A 17,707-nucleotide genomic window follows, 5' to 3' on the forward strand; every position below is an offset into this window, starting at 1 on the left:
ACCATGTAGCATGTAACATCACAGCGCAAAAGAAATCAAAACGTAAAGTAGGACAAAATGGCTTCTGGCTACTGAAAATTGAAACGCCACAAAAAGTATAATTATTTCTGCACGCCAGTGAGTGCCTTAGACAAAACTCTGCATTCTTACCACTTGTCAAGAGTCAGTCAGTGCAGAAACAATGCAGCCATAACGCATAGGGCTCTAAGTCTGTTCCCATACCCATCTTTTCAGGGCCCTGTCTGTCCCCTATTACTGCCCCTGAGTCTCAATGATTTTATTCTACAAGGCGTTTGCTTCTCTAATGTTCTAATCCCTGCAGTACTGTGTGGGGCGGTGCTTGTTTGTTTTTACGCCCCGACGCGTTACATGAAAATGTGGGTCCTGGCTGGTTGGGTAGATTTGTGCTGTGAAGGCATTATGCCCATGCAGGGCTGGTTGTGTAGGCTGACCAGGACCATGCATTTTACAGTTCAATGAGAGGGACTTCCGTACCTCTTTACAGAATGATAACTTGGTAAAGGTTATATAAAAGGGATAGTGGGTACAATGTCTTATGGACATTTCCTTTACAGTATAAAGCATTTTTCACTTTCAATATCCTTCCTCTGTAGTTTACCTCAGGGCTGGTGATGCACACTGTTTTTCTCTACTCCGCCACAACTCAGCTTTAATGCTACTGTCCTGATCAGCAAGTCTCCTTACTTGTTCTTCGCTTCCTCATCCTATTTCTTCCACTACTGGCACCCTGGAACCATTGCTCTTGGGACCCCACTAGTTTGTCGTACTCAGTCCTGCTTAGCTCCATTACCTTCTGCGTTACAAGCTTTTTGGTTATTTACTCTGCATCCTATCCAAGGACAGTTCTCTGGAAGGCCAATCTGTCTCGTCAGTCACTTCTCTTCAGGATCACACTATCCCTCGTTTTTAGTCTTCTCTCACTTAGGATCACACATTCATGCAGCTCTGCACACTGTACATTGCAGACCATATTATTATTATTATTACTATTATTTATTATCATAGCGCCATTTTTTCCATGGCGCTTTACATGTGAGGAGGGGTGTACATAATAAAAACAAGTACAATAATCTTGAACAATACAAGTCACAACTGGAACAGGAGGAGAGAGGACCCTATTTATCTAACTAACAGGAACTCAGTCACTTTCCCTAAAACTAACCCCTCCCATTGTTGGTCCCAACACTAACTCTATTCAAACACACCCTATCATCACCACCTATACTACAATCAACTATCTACATCTTACACTACCTATACTGTACATGTCTAACATCACACAGGAAAATACTACATTTCACATGGCACATTAAATCACAATATATACAAAGAAGGAAGATATTACACTACACAATACACATAATGCAATTGGTGTCTTCAGTTGCAGAAACGCAACAGCACTGTCCACCATCCTCACACCTGTAATTTGCAATCTCACAGCACACACTTCATATCTTATGCTCTAACACTTATACGGTAGCCCTACACTTGAACCCTGTTTCTATCCAGGCTATTCCTTGCACCATTTACTCCACACAGTCTAGTATCCAGTAATACAAGGCTAAACATCTAGGCCACGTCAATAACAGTTCACAGGCATCCTCCCAGAACAGGAACAAACTTCAGCTTCCCCGTCAGACTTGGCCTCAGCACCTTCAAACATCACTGGTTGGCAACTGAGTTGACATTTTCCACAGCCCCAGCAGATTCTACAGGGCTAATCATTTGAACTGACGATATAGTTCAGCTATCACTTGTTAGGCGACAATGCACATAGAAAAGTTAAAGTCCCATTTCATACACAGCACATCTCTGTCATCCTCAGGCCACTGACGGTCAACTGCTTGTTCGCCATCCATTCTTGTATTTATTAGGACACAGTTTGCAAAGCAACCAAATTGCCTTTTGCTCTGAAGTCTGCTTACTTTCCAACTAGTGACCCATCATGTAATCAGATAAGGGTGATCCAATATTCGTGTATGCTAACACTATATAAATCTCCGTCCGTGTCACTAATAACTCACTCGAGCAGTGACACAGAAAGCACACATACTTTTTATATTTTAAAACAATCTTTTTATTTAACATATAAATATCTTTAAAATACAATACAAATAATTGTCAACCGGAATATCTCAAATAGACAAAGGGACCGACAGACTACTCCTCAAAATCAGCAAAGAATATGGCTCTAAGTACACGGACAAGGCTAGGCACCAGTAATCAATAAATCCCTGCAATAGTGAATAGTTCTCTGTCAAAAAATGGAGGGTATGATCCTATGTGCTGCAGCCGCTAGTTATATTGTACATATTTGCCACTGAATAAAGTGTCTCCACTACAAAACATCCTTGACTAAATCATAGGGTTTGTGAAATACCGTGGACAAAGTCCTACAAAGAATCTTACAATAGAAATTGTTATGCTTACATTGCTGTGCAAGGAGTGTCCGGTCCCTGTTACCCCGACGCGCGTTTCGTGCCACAACTTCTTCAGGGGGCGTGTCGGGGAAGAGGGAAGTGAAGTCTCTTATAGCGCGCTGCATCCAATAGCCATTCTATCTCACGGTGCATGTGATCGGTGGTTGCCGAGGTGATCCGGCACGCCAGGACATTCCCCCGCCGCTATCTGATGACTCATCATCCTCGGTCAGGTGAGACGCCGATGCAGCATGCTAGAGCTATACAGCTCACGTGCCCATCAGCTGACTCTAGAGACCGAAGGTTTCTGAGTCTGCGGTCGGGTAGATACGGGTCAGCGCGCTCCACCTGACAGCCCGCGATGACAAATAGTAGGAGCTGATGCTTTGGAATAGCGATTATCAAACCATGCATTTGGATAATGTACACAGAGCGTGTCCTACCATTTAAATAGCAAACAATCAAAAAGAAGAAAGAAAAGAATTGAAGATATATATAAGGACCATATAATTGACGTCCTAAACTACCCAATTAAAATACAAAAATATAATATAAAATCCCCTTCCCGACATGTGACGGTATAGTACGTCACATGTCGGGACCCCCGCTTTGATGTGCGCTCCGGCGGTGAGCGCACATCAAAGTCGCGACATGTCAGCTGTTTTTTACAGCTGACATGTGCGCGCAATAGCGGCGGGTGAAATCGCGATCACCCGCCGCTATTAACTAGTTAAATGCCGCTGTCAAACTCAGACAGCGGCATTTAACTACCGCATCCGGCCGTGCGGCCGGATATGAGCGCATCGCCGACCCCCGTCACATGATCGGGGGTCGGCGATGTGTCAGGAAGGTAACCATAGAGGTCCTTGAGACCTCTATGGTTACTGATTGCCGGTGGCTGTGAGCGCCCCCCTGTGGTCGGCGCTCACAGCACACCTGCAAATCTGCTGTGTAGCAGCGATCTTATGATCACTGCTGCATAGCAGAGCCGATCGGGCTGTGCCTGCTTCTAGCCTCCCATGGAGGCTATAGAAGCATGGCAAAAGTAAAAAAAAAAAGTTTTTAAAAATGTGAAAAAAATAAAAAAAATATAAAAGTTTAAATCACCCCCCTTTCGCCCCAATCAAAATAAATCAATAAAAAAAAAACCCAACCTACACATATTTGGTATCGCCGCGTTCAGAATCGCCCGATCTATCAATAAAAAAAAAGCATTAACCTGATCGCTAAATGGCGTAATGAGAAAAAAATTCGAAACGCCAGATTTACGTTTTTTTGGTCGCCACGACATTGCATTAAAATGCAATAACGGGCGATCAAAAGAACGTATCTACACCAAAATGCTATCATTAAAAACGCCAGCTCGGCACGCAAAAAATAAGCCCTCACCTGACCCCAGATCACGAAAAATGGAGACGCTACGAGTATCGGAAAATGGCGCAATTTTGTTTTGTTTTGTTTTTTGCAAAGTTTGGAATTTTTTTTCACCACTTAGGTGAAAAATAACCTAGTCATGTTAGGTGTCTATAAACTCGTAGTGACCTGGAGAATCATAATGGCAGGTCAGTTTTAGCATTTAGTGAACCTAGCAAAATAGGCAAGCAAAAAACAAGTGTGGGATTGCACTTTTTTTGCAATTTCACTGCACTTGGAATTTTTTTCCTGTTTTCTAGTACACGACATGGTAAAACCAATAATGTCGTTCAAAAGTACAACTCGTCCCGCAAAAAATAAGCCCTCACATGGCCAAATTGACGGAAAAATAAAAAAGTTATGGCTCTGGGAAGGAGGGTAGCGAAAAACGAAAATGGAAAAACGGAAAAAGCTCCGGGGGTGAAGGGGATAATATACCATCTATAAGACCAGAGTGAAACAATGTGGTTATATAAACTATGTAATTAACATCATGAGCCACAGGATTATAGTGCACAACTTGCTTACCACTATATATACTTAGTGAAATAGTAAAAAATCCTTTTTTGTGATTAATGTGGGATAAATATAATATATTCATAAATATTGATACAAATTTTGAAAAAATCTAATTAAGTAAACAATAAACAATAAATAAAGTGATATATTTATACAAATGCCCTTAAAATATAAATATATATGGTTACAAACATATAAAAATCCAAGACAACTCATGTATACCAATATAGCATACATTAGTAGACAGAGACGCCTAATAATGATAGATATATATATCCTGTTGGTATTCATCCTGCATTCTTCATTATTTCCTTGGTCCTCTATTCCACAAATAGTATCTTGGCATATGATTTCGTTCTTGACATAAATAAAGCAGGGAGAATATTCTATAAGAGACTTGAGAATAATAATAGAATTAAAACCTTGCATAAAAACACCCTCAACCCATAAAAACACCAGACGCATCAAAGGACAAGACAATATATTATTATGGTGGTCACAAGAACGCACTAAAGCCAAAGCTTTTGTTTAAGCCCTCCGGAGCCACTGTGCCCAGTCTATAAATCCATTTGCATTCCAGTCTCGCTAGCATTTTGGCCAGATCTCCCCCTCTCGGGCCCATTTGGACTATATCAATGCCCTTGATTTTTAGAAGACTGGAATCGCTCTTGTGGTGCCTATAAAAGTGCCGGGGTATGGTTTTTAGCTGAGATGGATCTTCGCACACCTTTGCCTTCTCCACATCTCTAACATGTTCTCTCACGCGTATACGCAGCTCTCTAGTTGTTAGCCCAATATATAGTTTGCCACAAGGGCATTGAGCACTATACACAACTCCTTTTGTGGAACATGTAATAAAATGTCTTATTTTAAAAGTACGGTTACCACTTGCATTGACAAATTCCCTGCTTTTTTCTATGTTGGCACAGCCTTTGCAATGCCCACACGGGAAACAACCTTTTGTCTCCAGCCATGTTTGGCTCTTCTTTACAGGGGGTTCATAGTAACTATGTACCAGAACAGGAACAAACTTCAGCTTCCCCGTCAGACTTGGCCTCAGCACCTTCAAACATCACTGGTTGGCAACTGAGTTGACATTTTTCACAGCCCCAGCAGATTCTACAGGGCTAATCATTTGAACTGACGATATAGTTCAGCTATCACTTGTTAGGCGACAATGCACATAGAAAAGTTAAAGTCCCATTTCATACACAGCACATCTCTGTCATCCTCAGGCCACTGACGGTCAACTGCTTGTTCGCCATCCATTCTTGTATTTATTAGGACACAGTTTGCAAAGCAACCAAATTGCCTTTTGCTCTGAAGTCTGCTTACTTTCCAACTAGTGACCCATCATCACAACTTCTTACAGACCCCTCCATCACTTCTCACAAGTTATGGCCACTGGTCCTCCACCTTCAGACTAGCAACTTGCTTTGAATTTTAGTGTAGGGAAAGGAACCAATGAGGAACTTTAACATGAGTTGCAAGCGTTTGTATTTTTACAAAATATTGAAAAATACCATATGCATTTATGGCGTCCCATACAAGTCTTATCAATGTGGAATTATAATACTAGACAGCCCCATGAATGGTTGTTTCATCAGTATTTTGCAACTGTGCTATCTTCACCTTTTTCATGGGTCCCTGTTGTTGGTAAAAATGGCTGCCTTCTTTCTGTGATTTGTTTAATGTTATGTCCTTTTCAGTGAGTTGTTCCACATTAGCAAGCTTCCAATCATCTTCTGCATGGTTGTGGAGGACCAGCTTGCTCCTTCAGGTGATCAAGGTCCGGCCCTTTCACTACTCAGGAGTGAGGACAAGTACACTCTGGTCTAGCACTTAACTTAGTAAACCACACACTCACAGAATGCCACAAGCCTCCTCCTTATATTAGTCTCTAGGGAGTCATTGTGTTATAGTACTAATTCCTGATTATCCAGCGACTTAGGGATTGCCAGTAGCGGTTTAGTGGATACCTCCAATTTTGAAGTCATGATATGGTTATGGCAAAATAAATAATGAAGGTAATGAAATTCTGTCAATTGTCTCTAGCTGGTTGTAATGTATGCATATATTAGTACTTAGTAACTAGAAGGCTACCTTCACCTAATCTTTCAAGTCAATGAGCCAATCAGCAGCAGTAGTTCACTTTTCTTGACATATATTGTTAGAGGGCTACTGTGCCTCATATGCCTCACTAGCACACGTTTAGATATATAGATATATATAACATCTGCTTGTTAACAATAGTTTTTGGAGATGGCAAAGAAGGTGTAAAGAATTGTTCAATAGACTAATTTAGAAATTATAGATGGACCATAAAATACCTCTTCCCTATGGCACGTTTTACTAAAACTGACTAAGCTATAATGCCAAATCCTTGAAATGTCTAAATAAAATGTTAGGTTCCCAGCTCATATATTGAAATTGGTTTTCATTGTTTTTTTTATTATGCAGCAATATTATGAAGTGCCTATTGCTATGAAGTCAGTGTTTGATATAGTTGATACATTCCAATCCAGAATTAAAGAGATGGAGAAGCAGAAAAGAGATGGGATTACATGCAAAAGGGAAGACAAGACAAGATCACTTGAAAGTTTTCTCTCAAGGTAAGCTTCTCCAAAAATATTTAGTGAAGCAAATTTCTAATAGGAAGTCTTCAAATTTAAGTTAAAAACCGCTATTAACCTGCAGATATGGGGATAATCTGCTGATTAATAGCGTTCTCAAGCTGGGTGGTGCACACAGTGAGAGCCCCGCTGCAGCGAGAAGATTCACTTTATTCCTTCCGGCAGCGCTAGGCTTTCAGCAATAAATGCGCGTCTGACGAGGTGTCAGTCATCGCTCAGTGAATAGTGAGCAACGGCTGTAACTAAGCCCCACACTGGCTAACAGTTTATTTCCTCCTGGCAGAGGGGCTCACATTGCAAGTGCCAGGCAACTTCTGAACACTGTTAACCTACATATTAACCCAATATCAGCAGGATAATAGTTTTGTTTTTTGCATGATTGGTCCCTTTAACCCTTTAACGACCTATGACTAGTGTTGAGCATTCCGATACCGCAAGTATCGGGTATCGGCCGATACTTGCGGGTATCGGAATTACGATACCGAGATCCGATACTTTTGTGGTATCGGGTATCGGTATCGAAACAACATTAATGTAATAATGTGTAAAAGAGAGAATTAAAATAAAAAATATTGCTATACTCACCTCTCCGACGCAGCCTGCACCTTACCGAGGGAACCGGGAGCGTTCTTTGCTTAAAATTCGCGCGTTTACTTCCTTACGTGAAGTCCCGGCTTGTGATTGGTCGCGTGCCGCCCATGTGGCCGCGACGCGACCAATCACAGCAAGCCGTGACGTAATTTCAGGTCCTTCAGGATTTTAAAATTACGTTCTGGCTTATGATTGGTCGCGTCGCGGTCACATGGGCGACGCGACCAATCACAAGCCGTGACGTCACGGGAGGCTGGACACGCGCGCATTTTAAAATGCGCGCGTGTCCTGCCTCCCGTGACGTCCCGGCTTGTGATTGGTCGCGTCGCCCATGTGGCCGCGACGCGACCAATCACAGCAAGCCGTGACGTAATTTCAGGTCCTTCAGGATTTTAAAATTACGTTCTGGCTTATGATTGGTCGCGTCGCGGCCACATGGGCGGCACGCGACCAATCACAAGCCGGGACTTCACGTAAGGAAGTAAACGTGCGAATTTTAAGCAAAGAACGCTCCCGGTTCCCTCGGTAAGGTGCAGGCTGCGTCGGAGAGGTGAGTATAGCAATATTTTTTATTTTAATTCTTTCTTTTACACATTAATATGGATCCCAGGGCCTGAAGGAGAGTTTCCTCTCCTTCAGACCCTGGGAACCATCAGGGATACCGTCCGATACTTGAGTCCCATTGACTTGTATTGGTATCGGGTATCGGTATCGGATTGGATCCGATACTTTGCCGGTATCGGCCGATACTTTCCGATACCAATACTTTCAAGTATCGGACGGTATCGCTCAACACTACCTATGACGTGTATATCCGTCATTGGTCACCTCCCTCTCTTTGGTGCAGGCTCCAGCGCTGAGCCCGCACCTTTTCCTGCACATGAAAGCTGATCTGATCACCTGTCACGTGCCCCTAACAGCCGCGGCGGGAATCGCGATCCACCCACGGTTGTTAACTAGCTAAATGCCACTTTCAATCTCTGACAGAGGCATTTAACTCACGCAAACCAGATGCGCGACTTAGTTCCGCCCATCGGTGCGACTGTCACATGAGCTGACATGACAACCAAGGGTCTGCAGGAGACTCCTGTGGTTGTCATTGCCAAACTGCTACGAGCACCACCCGGTGGTCGGCACTCATAGCAGATGAGTATTCTTGTTACACATAGCAGGGCTGAAACCCTGCCATGTGTAGCACAAGTGATTAGATGATTGGAGCTTCTAGGAAACTATTGAAGCAAGTGATAAGTTAAAAAAAATAGTTTTTAGAAATATTAAACATCTTTTAAAAATATAAAAATTCAAATCACCCCCCTTTTGTCCCATTCAAAATAAAACAATAAAAAAAAAAAAATTACACACATTTGGTATCGCCGCGTTTAGAAACACATGATCTATCGAGATGCAAAAAGAATTAATCTGATCGGTAAACGACGTAACGAGAAAAAAAATAAAAAATGCCAGAATTACTTTTTTTGGTCTCTGCGACATTGCAATAAAATGCAATAACGGGCGACCAAAACATCATATCTATCCAAAAATGGTATCAATAAAGACGTCAGCTTGGCACACAAAGAATAAGCCCTCACCCAGCCCCAGATCCTGAAAAATGAAGAATATCACCATTTTTTTTTACAAACTTTGGATTTTTTTTCACCGCTTAGATAAAAAAGAACTTATACATGTTTGGTATCTACGATATCGTAATGACCTGGGAAATCATAATTACAGGTCAGTTTTAGCATATAGTGAACATGGTAAAAAAAATATAAGAAGCAATTGTGGAATTGCACTTTTTTTGCAATTTTACCGCACTTAGAATTTGTTTCCCGTTTTCCAATACAAGATATAGTATAAGCAATGGTGTCATTCAAAAGTAAAACTCATCACTCAAAAAACAAGCCCTCACATGACTATATTGAAAGAAAAATAAAAAAGTTATGGCTCTGGGAAAAAAGGGGAGCAAAAACGGAAGCACAAAAATGGAAATACCCCTAGTGACGTAGCGATCACTATGCGGGTTGGCAACGATAAAATATACAGCAACAGTGTCTTCCTTTGAACGAGTCCATCTCTAGTTTATTATACAAGCATAAACTACTATATGCCATGTTATCCTCACATAACCAACAGTCAGTCCAATCTCTTCAGTGGATACATCGCTACGCTTTGCAGAAATGTATCTGCCATATTAGTCCATTTTCAACTGTGGTTGTGTCCGCACAGGTCAATAACTGACACTAATCAATGCACACAATTCCCCATGCTCTGGATTACCTGTTTAACAGTTTTCAGGCTTCACAAACTGGCTTCATATGGGTCCTGTCCCTAGTCCAGACCCTTAGTAGCTTCCTAGACTTTCAGGACCACCAGCCAGCTCCAGATTCCCACATGGCCTTTTCCTCTCCCTCCTGTGTTGTGCAACCAGGAAGCATATAAGACCTTTCTGACATCACAGGAACACACCCCCTGGAAGGTATGTGGTTAACAAGTCCTGCCCATCACTTTCTGGTTAACCCTTAAATCCAGCCCTTTTCAAATATACAGGTTTGTGGGACAACAAGATCCAGCCACCTGTCCTGGATTCAGATCACAACATATTTCTGTTTGTGCAATACATACCTGTCTCACATCACACCCTGATCGTTAAGGGGTTAAAAAAAATTCCTTATAGAAGACATTTCAGCTAAACTAAAATGATGTGAAACATTTGTTTATCTCAAGACAACTTTTTCTCTATCTATAACATTTTAAAATATATTGTAATATCTACAACCCCTGGCAAAAATTATGGAATCACCGGCCTTGGAGGATGTTCAGTCAGTTGTTTAATTTTGTAGAAAAAAAGCAGATCACAGACATGGCACAAAACTAAAGTAATTTCAAATGGCAACTTTCTGGCTTTAAGAAACACTAAAAGAAACCAAGAACAAAAAATGTGGTAGTCAGTAATGGTTACTTTTCTAACCAAGCATAAGGGAAAAATTATGGAATCATGAAAAACAAACAAACAAAAAAACACTCCAAAACATCACTAGTATTTTGTTGCACCACCTCTGGCTTTTATAACAGCTTGCAGTCTCTGAGGAATGGACTTAATGAGTGTCAAACAGTACTCTTCATCAATCTGGCTCCAACTTTCTCTGATTGCTGTTCCCAGATCAGCTTTGCAGGTTGGAGCCTTGTCATGGACCATTTTCTTCAATTTCCACCAAAGATTTTCAATTGTATTGAGATCCGGACTATTTGCAGGCCATGACATTGACCTTATGTGTCTTTTTTCAAGGAATGTTTGCACAGTTTTTGCTCTATGGCAGGATGCATTATCATCTTGAAAAATGATGTCATCATCCCAAAATATCCTTTCAATTGATGGGATAAGAAAAGTGTCCAAAATATCAACATAAACTTGTGCATTTATTGAAGATGTAATGACAGCATCTCCCCAATGCCTTTACCTGACATCAAGCCCCATATCATCAATGACTGTGGAAATTTGCATGTTCTCTTCAGGCAGTCATCTTTATAAATCTCATTGGAACGGCACCAAACAAAAGTTCCAGCATCATCACCTTGCCCAATGCAGATTCGTGATTCATCACTGAATATGACTTTCATCCAGTCATCCAGAGTCCACGATTGCTTTTCCTTAGCCCACTGTAACCTTGTTTTTTTCTGTTTGGTGTTAATGATGGCTTTTGTTTAACTTTTCTGTATGTAAATCCCATTTCCTTTAGGCGGTGTCTTACAGTTCGGTCACAAACGTTGACTCCAGTTTCCACCCATTCATTCCTCGTTTGTTTTGTTGTGCATTTCCTGTTTTGGAGACATATTGTTTTAAGTTTCCGGTCTTGATGCTTTGATGTCTTCCTTGAGCTACCAGTATGTTTGCCTTCAACAACCTTCCCATGTTGTTTGTATTTAGTCCAGATTTTAGACACAGCTGACTGTGAACAACCAACATCTTTTGCAAAATTGCATGATAATTTAACCTCTTTTAAGAGTTTGATAATCCTCTCCTTTGTTTCAATTGACATCTCTCATGTTGGAGCCATGATTCATGTCAGTCCACTTGGTGCAACAGCTCTCCAAGGTGTGATCACTCCTTTTTAGATGCAGACTAACGAGCAGATCTAATTTGATGCAGGTGTTATTTTTGGGTATGAAAATTTACAGTGTGATTCCATAATTTTTTCCTCAGAATTGAGTGACTTCATAAGTTTTCCCCTATGCTTGGCTAAAAAAAGTAACCAGTACCGACTACCACATTTTTTGTTCTTGATTTCTTTTAGTGTTTCTTAAAGCCAGAAAGTTGCCATTTGAAATAGTTTTTTAGTTTTGTGCCATGTCTGTGATCTGCTTTTTTACTATAAAATTAAACAACTGAATGAACATCCTCCAAAGAAGCCGGTAATTCCATAATTTTTGCCAGGGGTTGTATTCTGAATAATATATTGTTTCAAATATAAAGCAATAATTTGTTAGGTATTATTTTCAAGCCATATAAAAAAAAATACAATTTACAGCGAGTAGGAATTTGTAATGGTAAACTCATAGTTTCATGGTTCATATAGATGGCTTTATTAGGCAAAAAAAACTAAAGTTCCAGTGGATAATACACAATGGTTGTTTGCAATATATGCAATTGGGAAGTAACAATTTCCGCCATTCTCTTAGGCTAGGTTCACATTGCATTAGTGGGTGATCGCTAACGGACAGCGTTGCACGACGAAAATGTCGCAATTAACGCCGTGCAACGGGTCCGTTAGCGCACCCATTGACAGCAATGTAAATTTCGCCTGCAGCGCATCACTAGCGCGTGCCTTTTTCGGCTCGCGCTAGTGATGTGCCGTTCTTCTGTGACGCGCCTCGGACGCTGCTTGCAGCGTCCGCGGCGCGCCCGAGGTCCGTTCCCCGCTCTCGCAGATCGGGGATCTGCGAGAGCGGGGACGTTAACGCGACCCCTGAACGCGGCCCCTAAATAAACATTGCGTTAGCGCAATCCGCTAGCGCTAGCGCTAAACGGATTGCCCTAACGCAATGTGAACCTAGCCTTACATACACCTTTACCCAGTTCCCTGGTTGTCTAGTGGAAAACATTAAAAAGATCCTGGTTGCTTAGTAAAAAAAATTATTTGGAAAAGTATGAAAAAGTCATTTTTTTCATTGTCTAGTAGTAGATTTTCAATTGTATTTTTTCTACTTTGATAATGCCCAGAAGGATACTTAGCAGTTAGTGTTACATACATCAGTCAAAAGTCATCATCCTATAAACGGTATATAACATTGAAGAATAATCTTACACATATCCTTTTGCTCAGTCTGTTCTTTTACATCAAACAGAAGGTTATGCACTTCAGAATACTTTGACTTGTTTTAATCCAACTTCTGTAATTGTACTGACAGGAACATTTTCATGTAAGAACAAACATGTGCCTTCCCTTCAAATACTAGAACTCACATATGTTGTCAGTCTGGATGTTTGCCACCCACTAGAAGAAGAAAAGAAACATCTGATTATTATCCATATTTGGAACCTCCCTTTAAGTAGGAGGGATAGTTCCAGTTCTGAAAGAAGAGGCCTCCAAGAAGTACAGAAATATTATAAATGAGATAAAGCTGGGGCAGGAAGTCATGATTACGACTAATTTCCAAATAAAAAAAAAACAACATGAAAGATCTAAGACTGGAGAAATTGGGCCCAGCACTAAAAATTATAAAATGAGAATTTGCTCCAGTGTACTAGTACACATTTTATGACTAAATCTTAAGTCTCTTCATACACTTTTATAAAAATTCTAAATGCAGTACATTATTTACATTATGTAGCTTTAAATGATATACACATCTTCACTGTAGAAAGTTTTATTATCACTCATTTAGCTCAAGAGGCTCTTAAAGTAGATCTCCTCCCATGAAAATTTTTATCATCTTAGTATATTGCAATCATCACATTATATAGTACTGTGTTCTTACAATTGCTCATTTTGCCTTTCTAACCAGCTAATTCTTCAGTTTTCCATTAGGTTTATGTCATCACATGATTAAAAACTGACTAGCTGAATACTTTTAAGCCTATGTAGAAACAGGAGGTCAATTTTTCCTGTGTGAGTCATCAGGAGGAGCGAGCATCTGGTTCAGGAGTTAATGAGGGGAATGATAAATGCAGGGACAAGAGTCGTCCTGTTTCTACATAAAGCAGAGAAAAGAGAAGAATTAGCTGGGTAGAAGAGCAAACTGAGCAATTGTAAGTACACAGTGCTATATAATATGATGATTTCAATATATTAAGAGGATAAAAACTTTAATGGGAGCGCTTCTTTAATAAATCCTTTCACTGGTCTTATTTATAGAAAATCCCAATAAAATGATTGTTATGGTTAACCTGTACGTGACAGGAGGTTTGATGCAACAAAGTTATATAAGCCAAACAGAACAAGGAACAATGAGGATCAGTAGAGCAGGATATGCTGACAGGCACCATGGAATAACAGAGCTGAGTGTGAGGAAAGCACACTGGAGCAGATGGAAAGAGTATGTAGTAAGTCAACTTTGTACAGCAGAGCCATGTAGACAGACTTCTTGATAGAACAGAACTGAATTGGCAGACAGGTTTTTCGTTTGACTAGACTGAGTGCGGCATGTAGTAGCAGTGTGCGATTCATACCTAGTCAGTGTGCATCTGCCTGAGCGAGCTTTAATAAGGATCATGATATGAGGTGCACACCAATTTACAAGGGCAACCAGATGTGCAAGAGAGCAGAGAGAGACGGCCGCCAGGGGATATCTGCACTTCTTCGCTGGGGCCAAGACAGGTGAGCAACAATGACTCTTGTGTCCCTAAAACTTTCCCTAATTTCTATTTCATATGAAGTTATTTTTAGGCAGCAGATTTGGCTGTAACACAGGCCGAGCCAAAAACTGCTATTTTATGGAACTACATCACAGCAAAATGCAGGTGAATTGAATCACACTGCAACCCCTAGGACACCTAGACTGAAACAAGCAAGTCCCAAAAATTTCAACTAGTTGTGACGTCTTGCAACTTGCTTGTTGCAATCACACTTCCCTTGGGGTCACAAACAATGTGAGCCTTTTTGCCTGCATTATGCTGTGATGTACAGTACAGACCAAAAGTTTGGACACCTTCTCATTTCAAGATTTTTCTGTATTTTCATGACTATGAAAATTGTACATTCACACTGAAGGCATCAAAACTATGAATTAACACATGTGGAATTATATACTTAGCAAAAAAGTGTGAAACAACTGAAATTCTGTCTTATATTCTAGGTTCTTCAAAGTAGCCACCTTTTGCTTTGATCACTGCTTTGCACGCTCTTGGCATTCTCTTGTTGAGCTTCAAGAGGTAGACATCGGGAATGGTCTTCCAACAATCTTGAAGGAGTTCCCAGAGATGCTTAGCACTTCTGGCCCTTTTGCCTTCACTCTGTGGTCCAGCTCACTCCAAACCATCTCACCAGCACCCCATCACTCTCTTTCATGGTCAAATAGCCCTTACACAGCCTGGAGGTGTGTTTGGGGACATTGTCCTGTTGAAAAATAAATGATGGTCCAACTAAATGCAAACCGGATGGAATAGCATGCTGCTGCAAGATGATGTGGTAGCCATGCTTGTTTAGTATGCCTTCAATTTTGAATAAATCCCCAACAGTGTCACCAGCAAAGCACCCCCACACCATCACACCTCCTCCTCCATGCTTCACGGTGAGAACCAGGCATGTAGAGTCCATCCGTTCACCTTTTCTGCGTCGAACAAAGGAAAAGGTGGCTGCTTTGAAGAACCTAGAATATAAGACAGAATTTCAGTTGTTTTACATTTTTTTGTTAAGTATATAATTCCACATGTGTTAATTCATAGTTTTGATGCCTTCAGTGTGAATGTACAATTTTCATAGTCATGAAAATACAGAAAAATCTTGAAATGAGAAGGTGTGTCCAAACTTTTGGTCTGTACTGTAGCATCTGCTCTAATCTTTGGCTTTTTAGACTGTCAAATTTCCTGTCTATACTCAGCCTTCTAAAAAAACTCAACACCAAATCTCTAAAAAAAAACCCACAAAGTAATATACTGTACATCCGTTATTTTGAAGCAAAATTAATAAAATAATTAAATAGTAGATGTATTGTAATTTAGTTGCCAATTCCCACCTTAAAATTGAATTGTACTTTCACCAAACTTGCATAAATCAGTAGTACAGGCAAATATAAGAAACTGTCCAATAAATCTTATCAGAGAAATCTGCTTCCTTCCTCACTTATCAGACACTTCTTCTTCTCCCCTTTGACTCCTGAACTTGTCATAGACTGAATTATAAGCTACATAATGGCCAGAAATAATGTTATTCTTCATTTACGTACATAGGACAATTTATTCTGAAAAGTTATTTGAAAGTATGGTTACCCTTTAAGTCTACAGACAAGTGTCACCTTTGGAATTGTTTCCCATTTTTCTTTTAAAATCTGTTCAAACTGTGTCAAGTCGTATGGTGGACTTTTAGAGCCGATGCTCAGGACAGAATGCATGGAGGCCATTAGACTCTCTAGTGTTTATGACAGGCCATCATTATCAGATGGGAGAAGATCTGTTTATGGCACCCCTCACCATCAGCCCCACCAGCTAGTTGTTTGATTGAAGGCTCTGTGTCCTGTTCATCTGATGGTTCTGTGTGGAAATTTGAAACAGATAGGATTTGATTATGACCCATCTAAGCCCAATTTTGTAAAATAAATGAATACATAAGTAAATAAAACAGCTAAAATACCTAAATGTTCATTGCATAATCAGTTGCTATCGGGTCATAAAAAAGAGGTTAGAATTCACATCTGTAATTCAATTTATGTTTTGCAGTTCTAGATTTTGGTTCCAAATGTTGCAAGCATAAATTCAATAATCTTTGTACTGAAATAGTGCCAGACGGCCACTTAACATATCTTCAAAAGTCTGTGTTCACTCACAACACAATTATCTTCTTGGAAACAAATCACTATGTTTCTAAATATCTTATAAACAGTATAAAAATCATTTCCTAGTGAACTAAAGTAAGGAGTTAGCGATTAATTATGAGGTATTGGCTATTGTATAGATTTCTAAGGGTAGGGGCCCACAATCAGTAACCGCTACGTACTTGTGCAGCGTCCACCCTGCAGTGGCCAGATGTTACAGTATAATGGATGGGATTTCAAGAAATCTCATGCCCACTATGCATCAAAAGACGCCCACGGCTCACCCGAGAGTCTTTCAAGAACGCAGCATGTCAATTTCTCATGCGGAGATGCAAGAGAAATTTCACCCATAGAATGTATTGAACGCAGTGAATCTGCACGGTTCAGTGATCACATGCTGATTCACCTGCGTTCAATAGTAGGCAGCGCTTGGGGCGCAACGAATATGCACTGAGTCCAAAGCACTGCCGCTTCCGGATCATGTGCACATACCCTCACTGGTGCCCAGTAGTTTACTAAGGCTCTACCAATGATCAGTGTGTGGCAGTGTGAAGACTGTACAGCCCTAATCTCCTTGAGTTGTCGCACATTCTAAGGTCTTTAACCATTTTACCCCAAGGCTGTTTTCACCTTCCTGACCAAGCCAAATTTTACAATTCTGACCAGAGTCATTTTATGTGGTAATAACTCTGGAATGCTTCAATGGCTCACTATTCTGCCACAGATGTATGTGGGTGAGATGTGTCTGAAGGACGTGAACACGGATCTCTGTATAAGCAACAGCAGATAACGTTACTCGCTAACTTGTGCTCTTATTCCTGATGAGCTGCATGTAAGTAGTCTGGAAGGGAGATGCAGTGATGAATTTAACAGATTTTATTTACAGTACATTGATGAGATGAGGTGGGATATCAGGAAAAATGAAAATGAGGTAGAAGTTCGAGCTGATATTAGAAGCACGAGGTTAGAGCTAGTATTAGAAGCACGAAGTTAGAGGTAACAAGATAATCCTTTCTCCAGTTCTGAAGCATGTGTTGTCCAAGATGGCACTGACCACAAGAAGGAAGTGAGATAAAGATAGGAGGAGTTTCAGAAAGAAAGGTATTATGGGTAAAACACAGTAATAATATATGAACAACAAAA

At 40.5% G+C, this 17,707-nt stretch overlaps 1 protein-coding gene across 2 annotated transcripts in view; it reads left to right on the forward strand.

The window, feature by feature from the left end:
• The window catches only part of CCDC80 (coiled-coil domain containing 80), a 174,962-nt gene that overhangs the window by 79,153 nt on the left and 78,102 nt on the right, over nt 1-17,707 (forward strand). For both annotated transcript variants that reach the window (XR_013223771.1, XM_077294830.1), the window contains exon 5: nt 6,834-6,985. Coding sequence is in view for 1 of the 2 variants with exons in the window: in XM_077294830.1 (XP_077150945.1) it covers nt 6,834-6,985 (152 nt within the window). In the remaining variant the exon portion in view is untranslated. The remainder of the gene's footprint in view (nt 1-6,833; nt 6,986-17,707) is intronic.

This window comes from Ranitomeya variabilis, chromosome 3 (assembly GCF_051348905.1).
Source record: "Ranitomeya variabilis isolate aRanVar5 chromosome 3, aRanVar5.hap1, whole genome shotgun sequence".
Lineage (NCBI taxonomy): Eukaryota > Metazoa > Chordata > Amphibia > Anura > Dendrobatidae > Ranitomeya > Ranitomeya variabilis.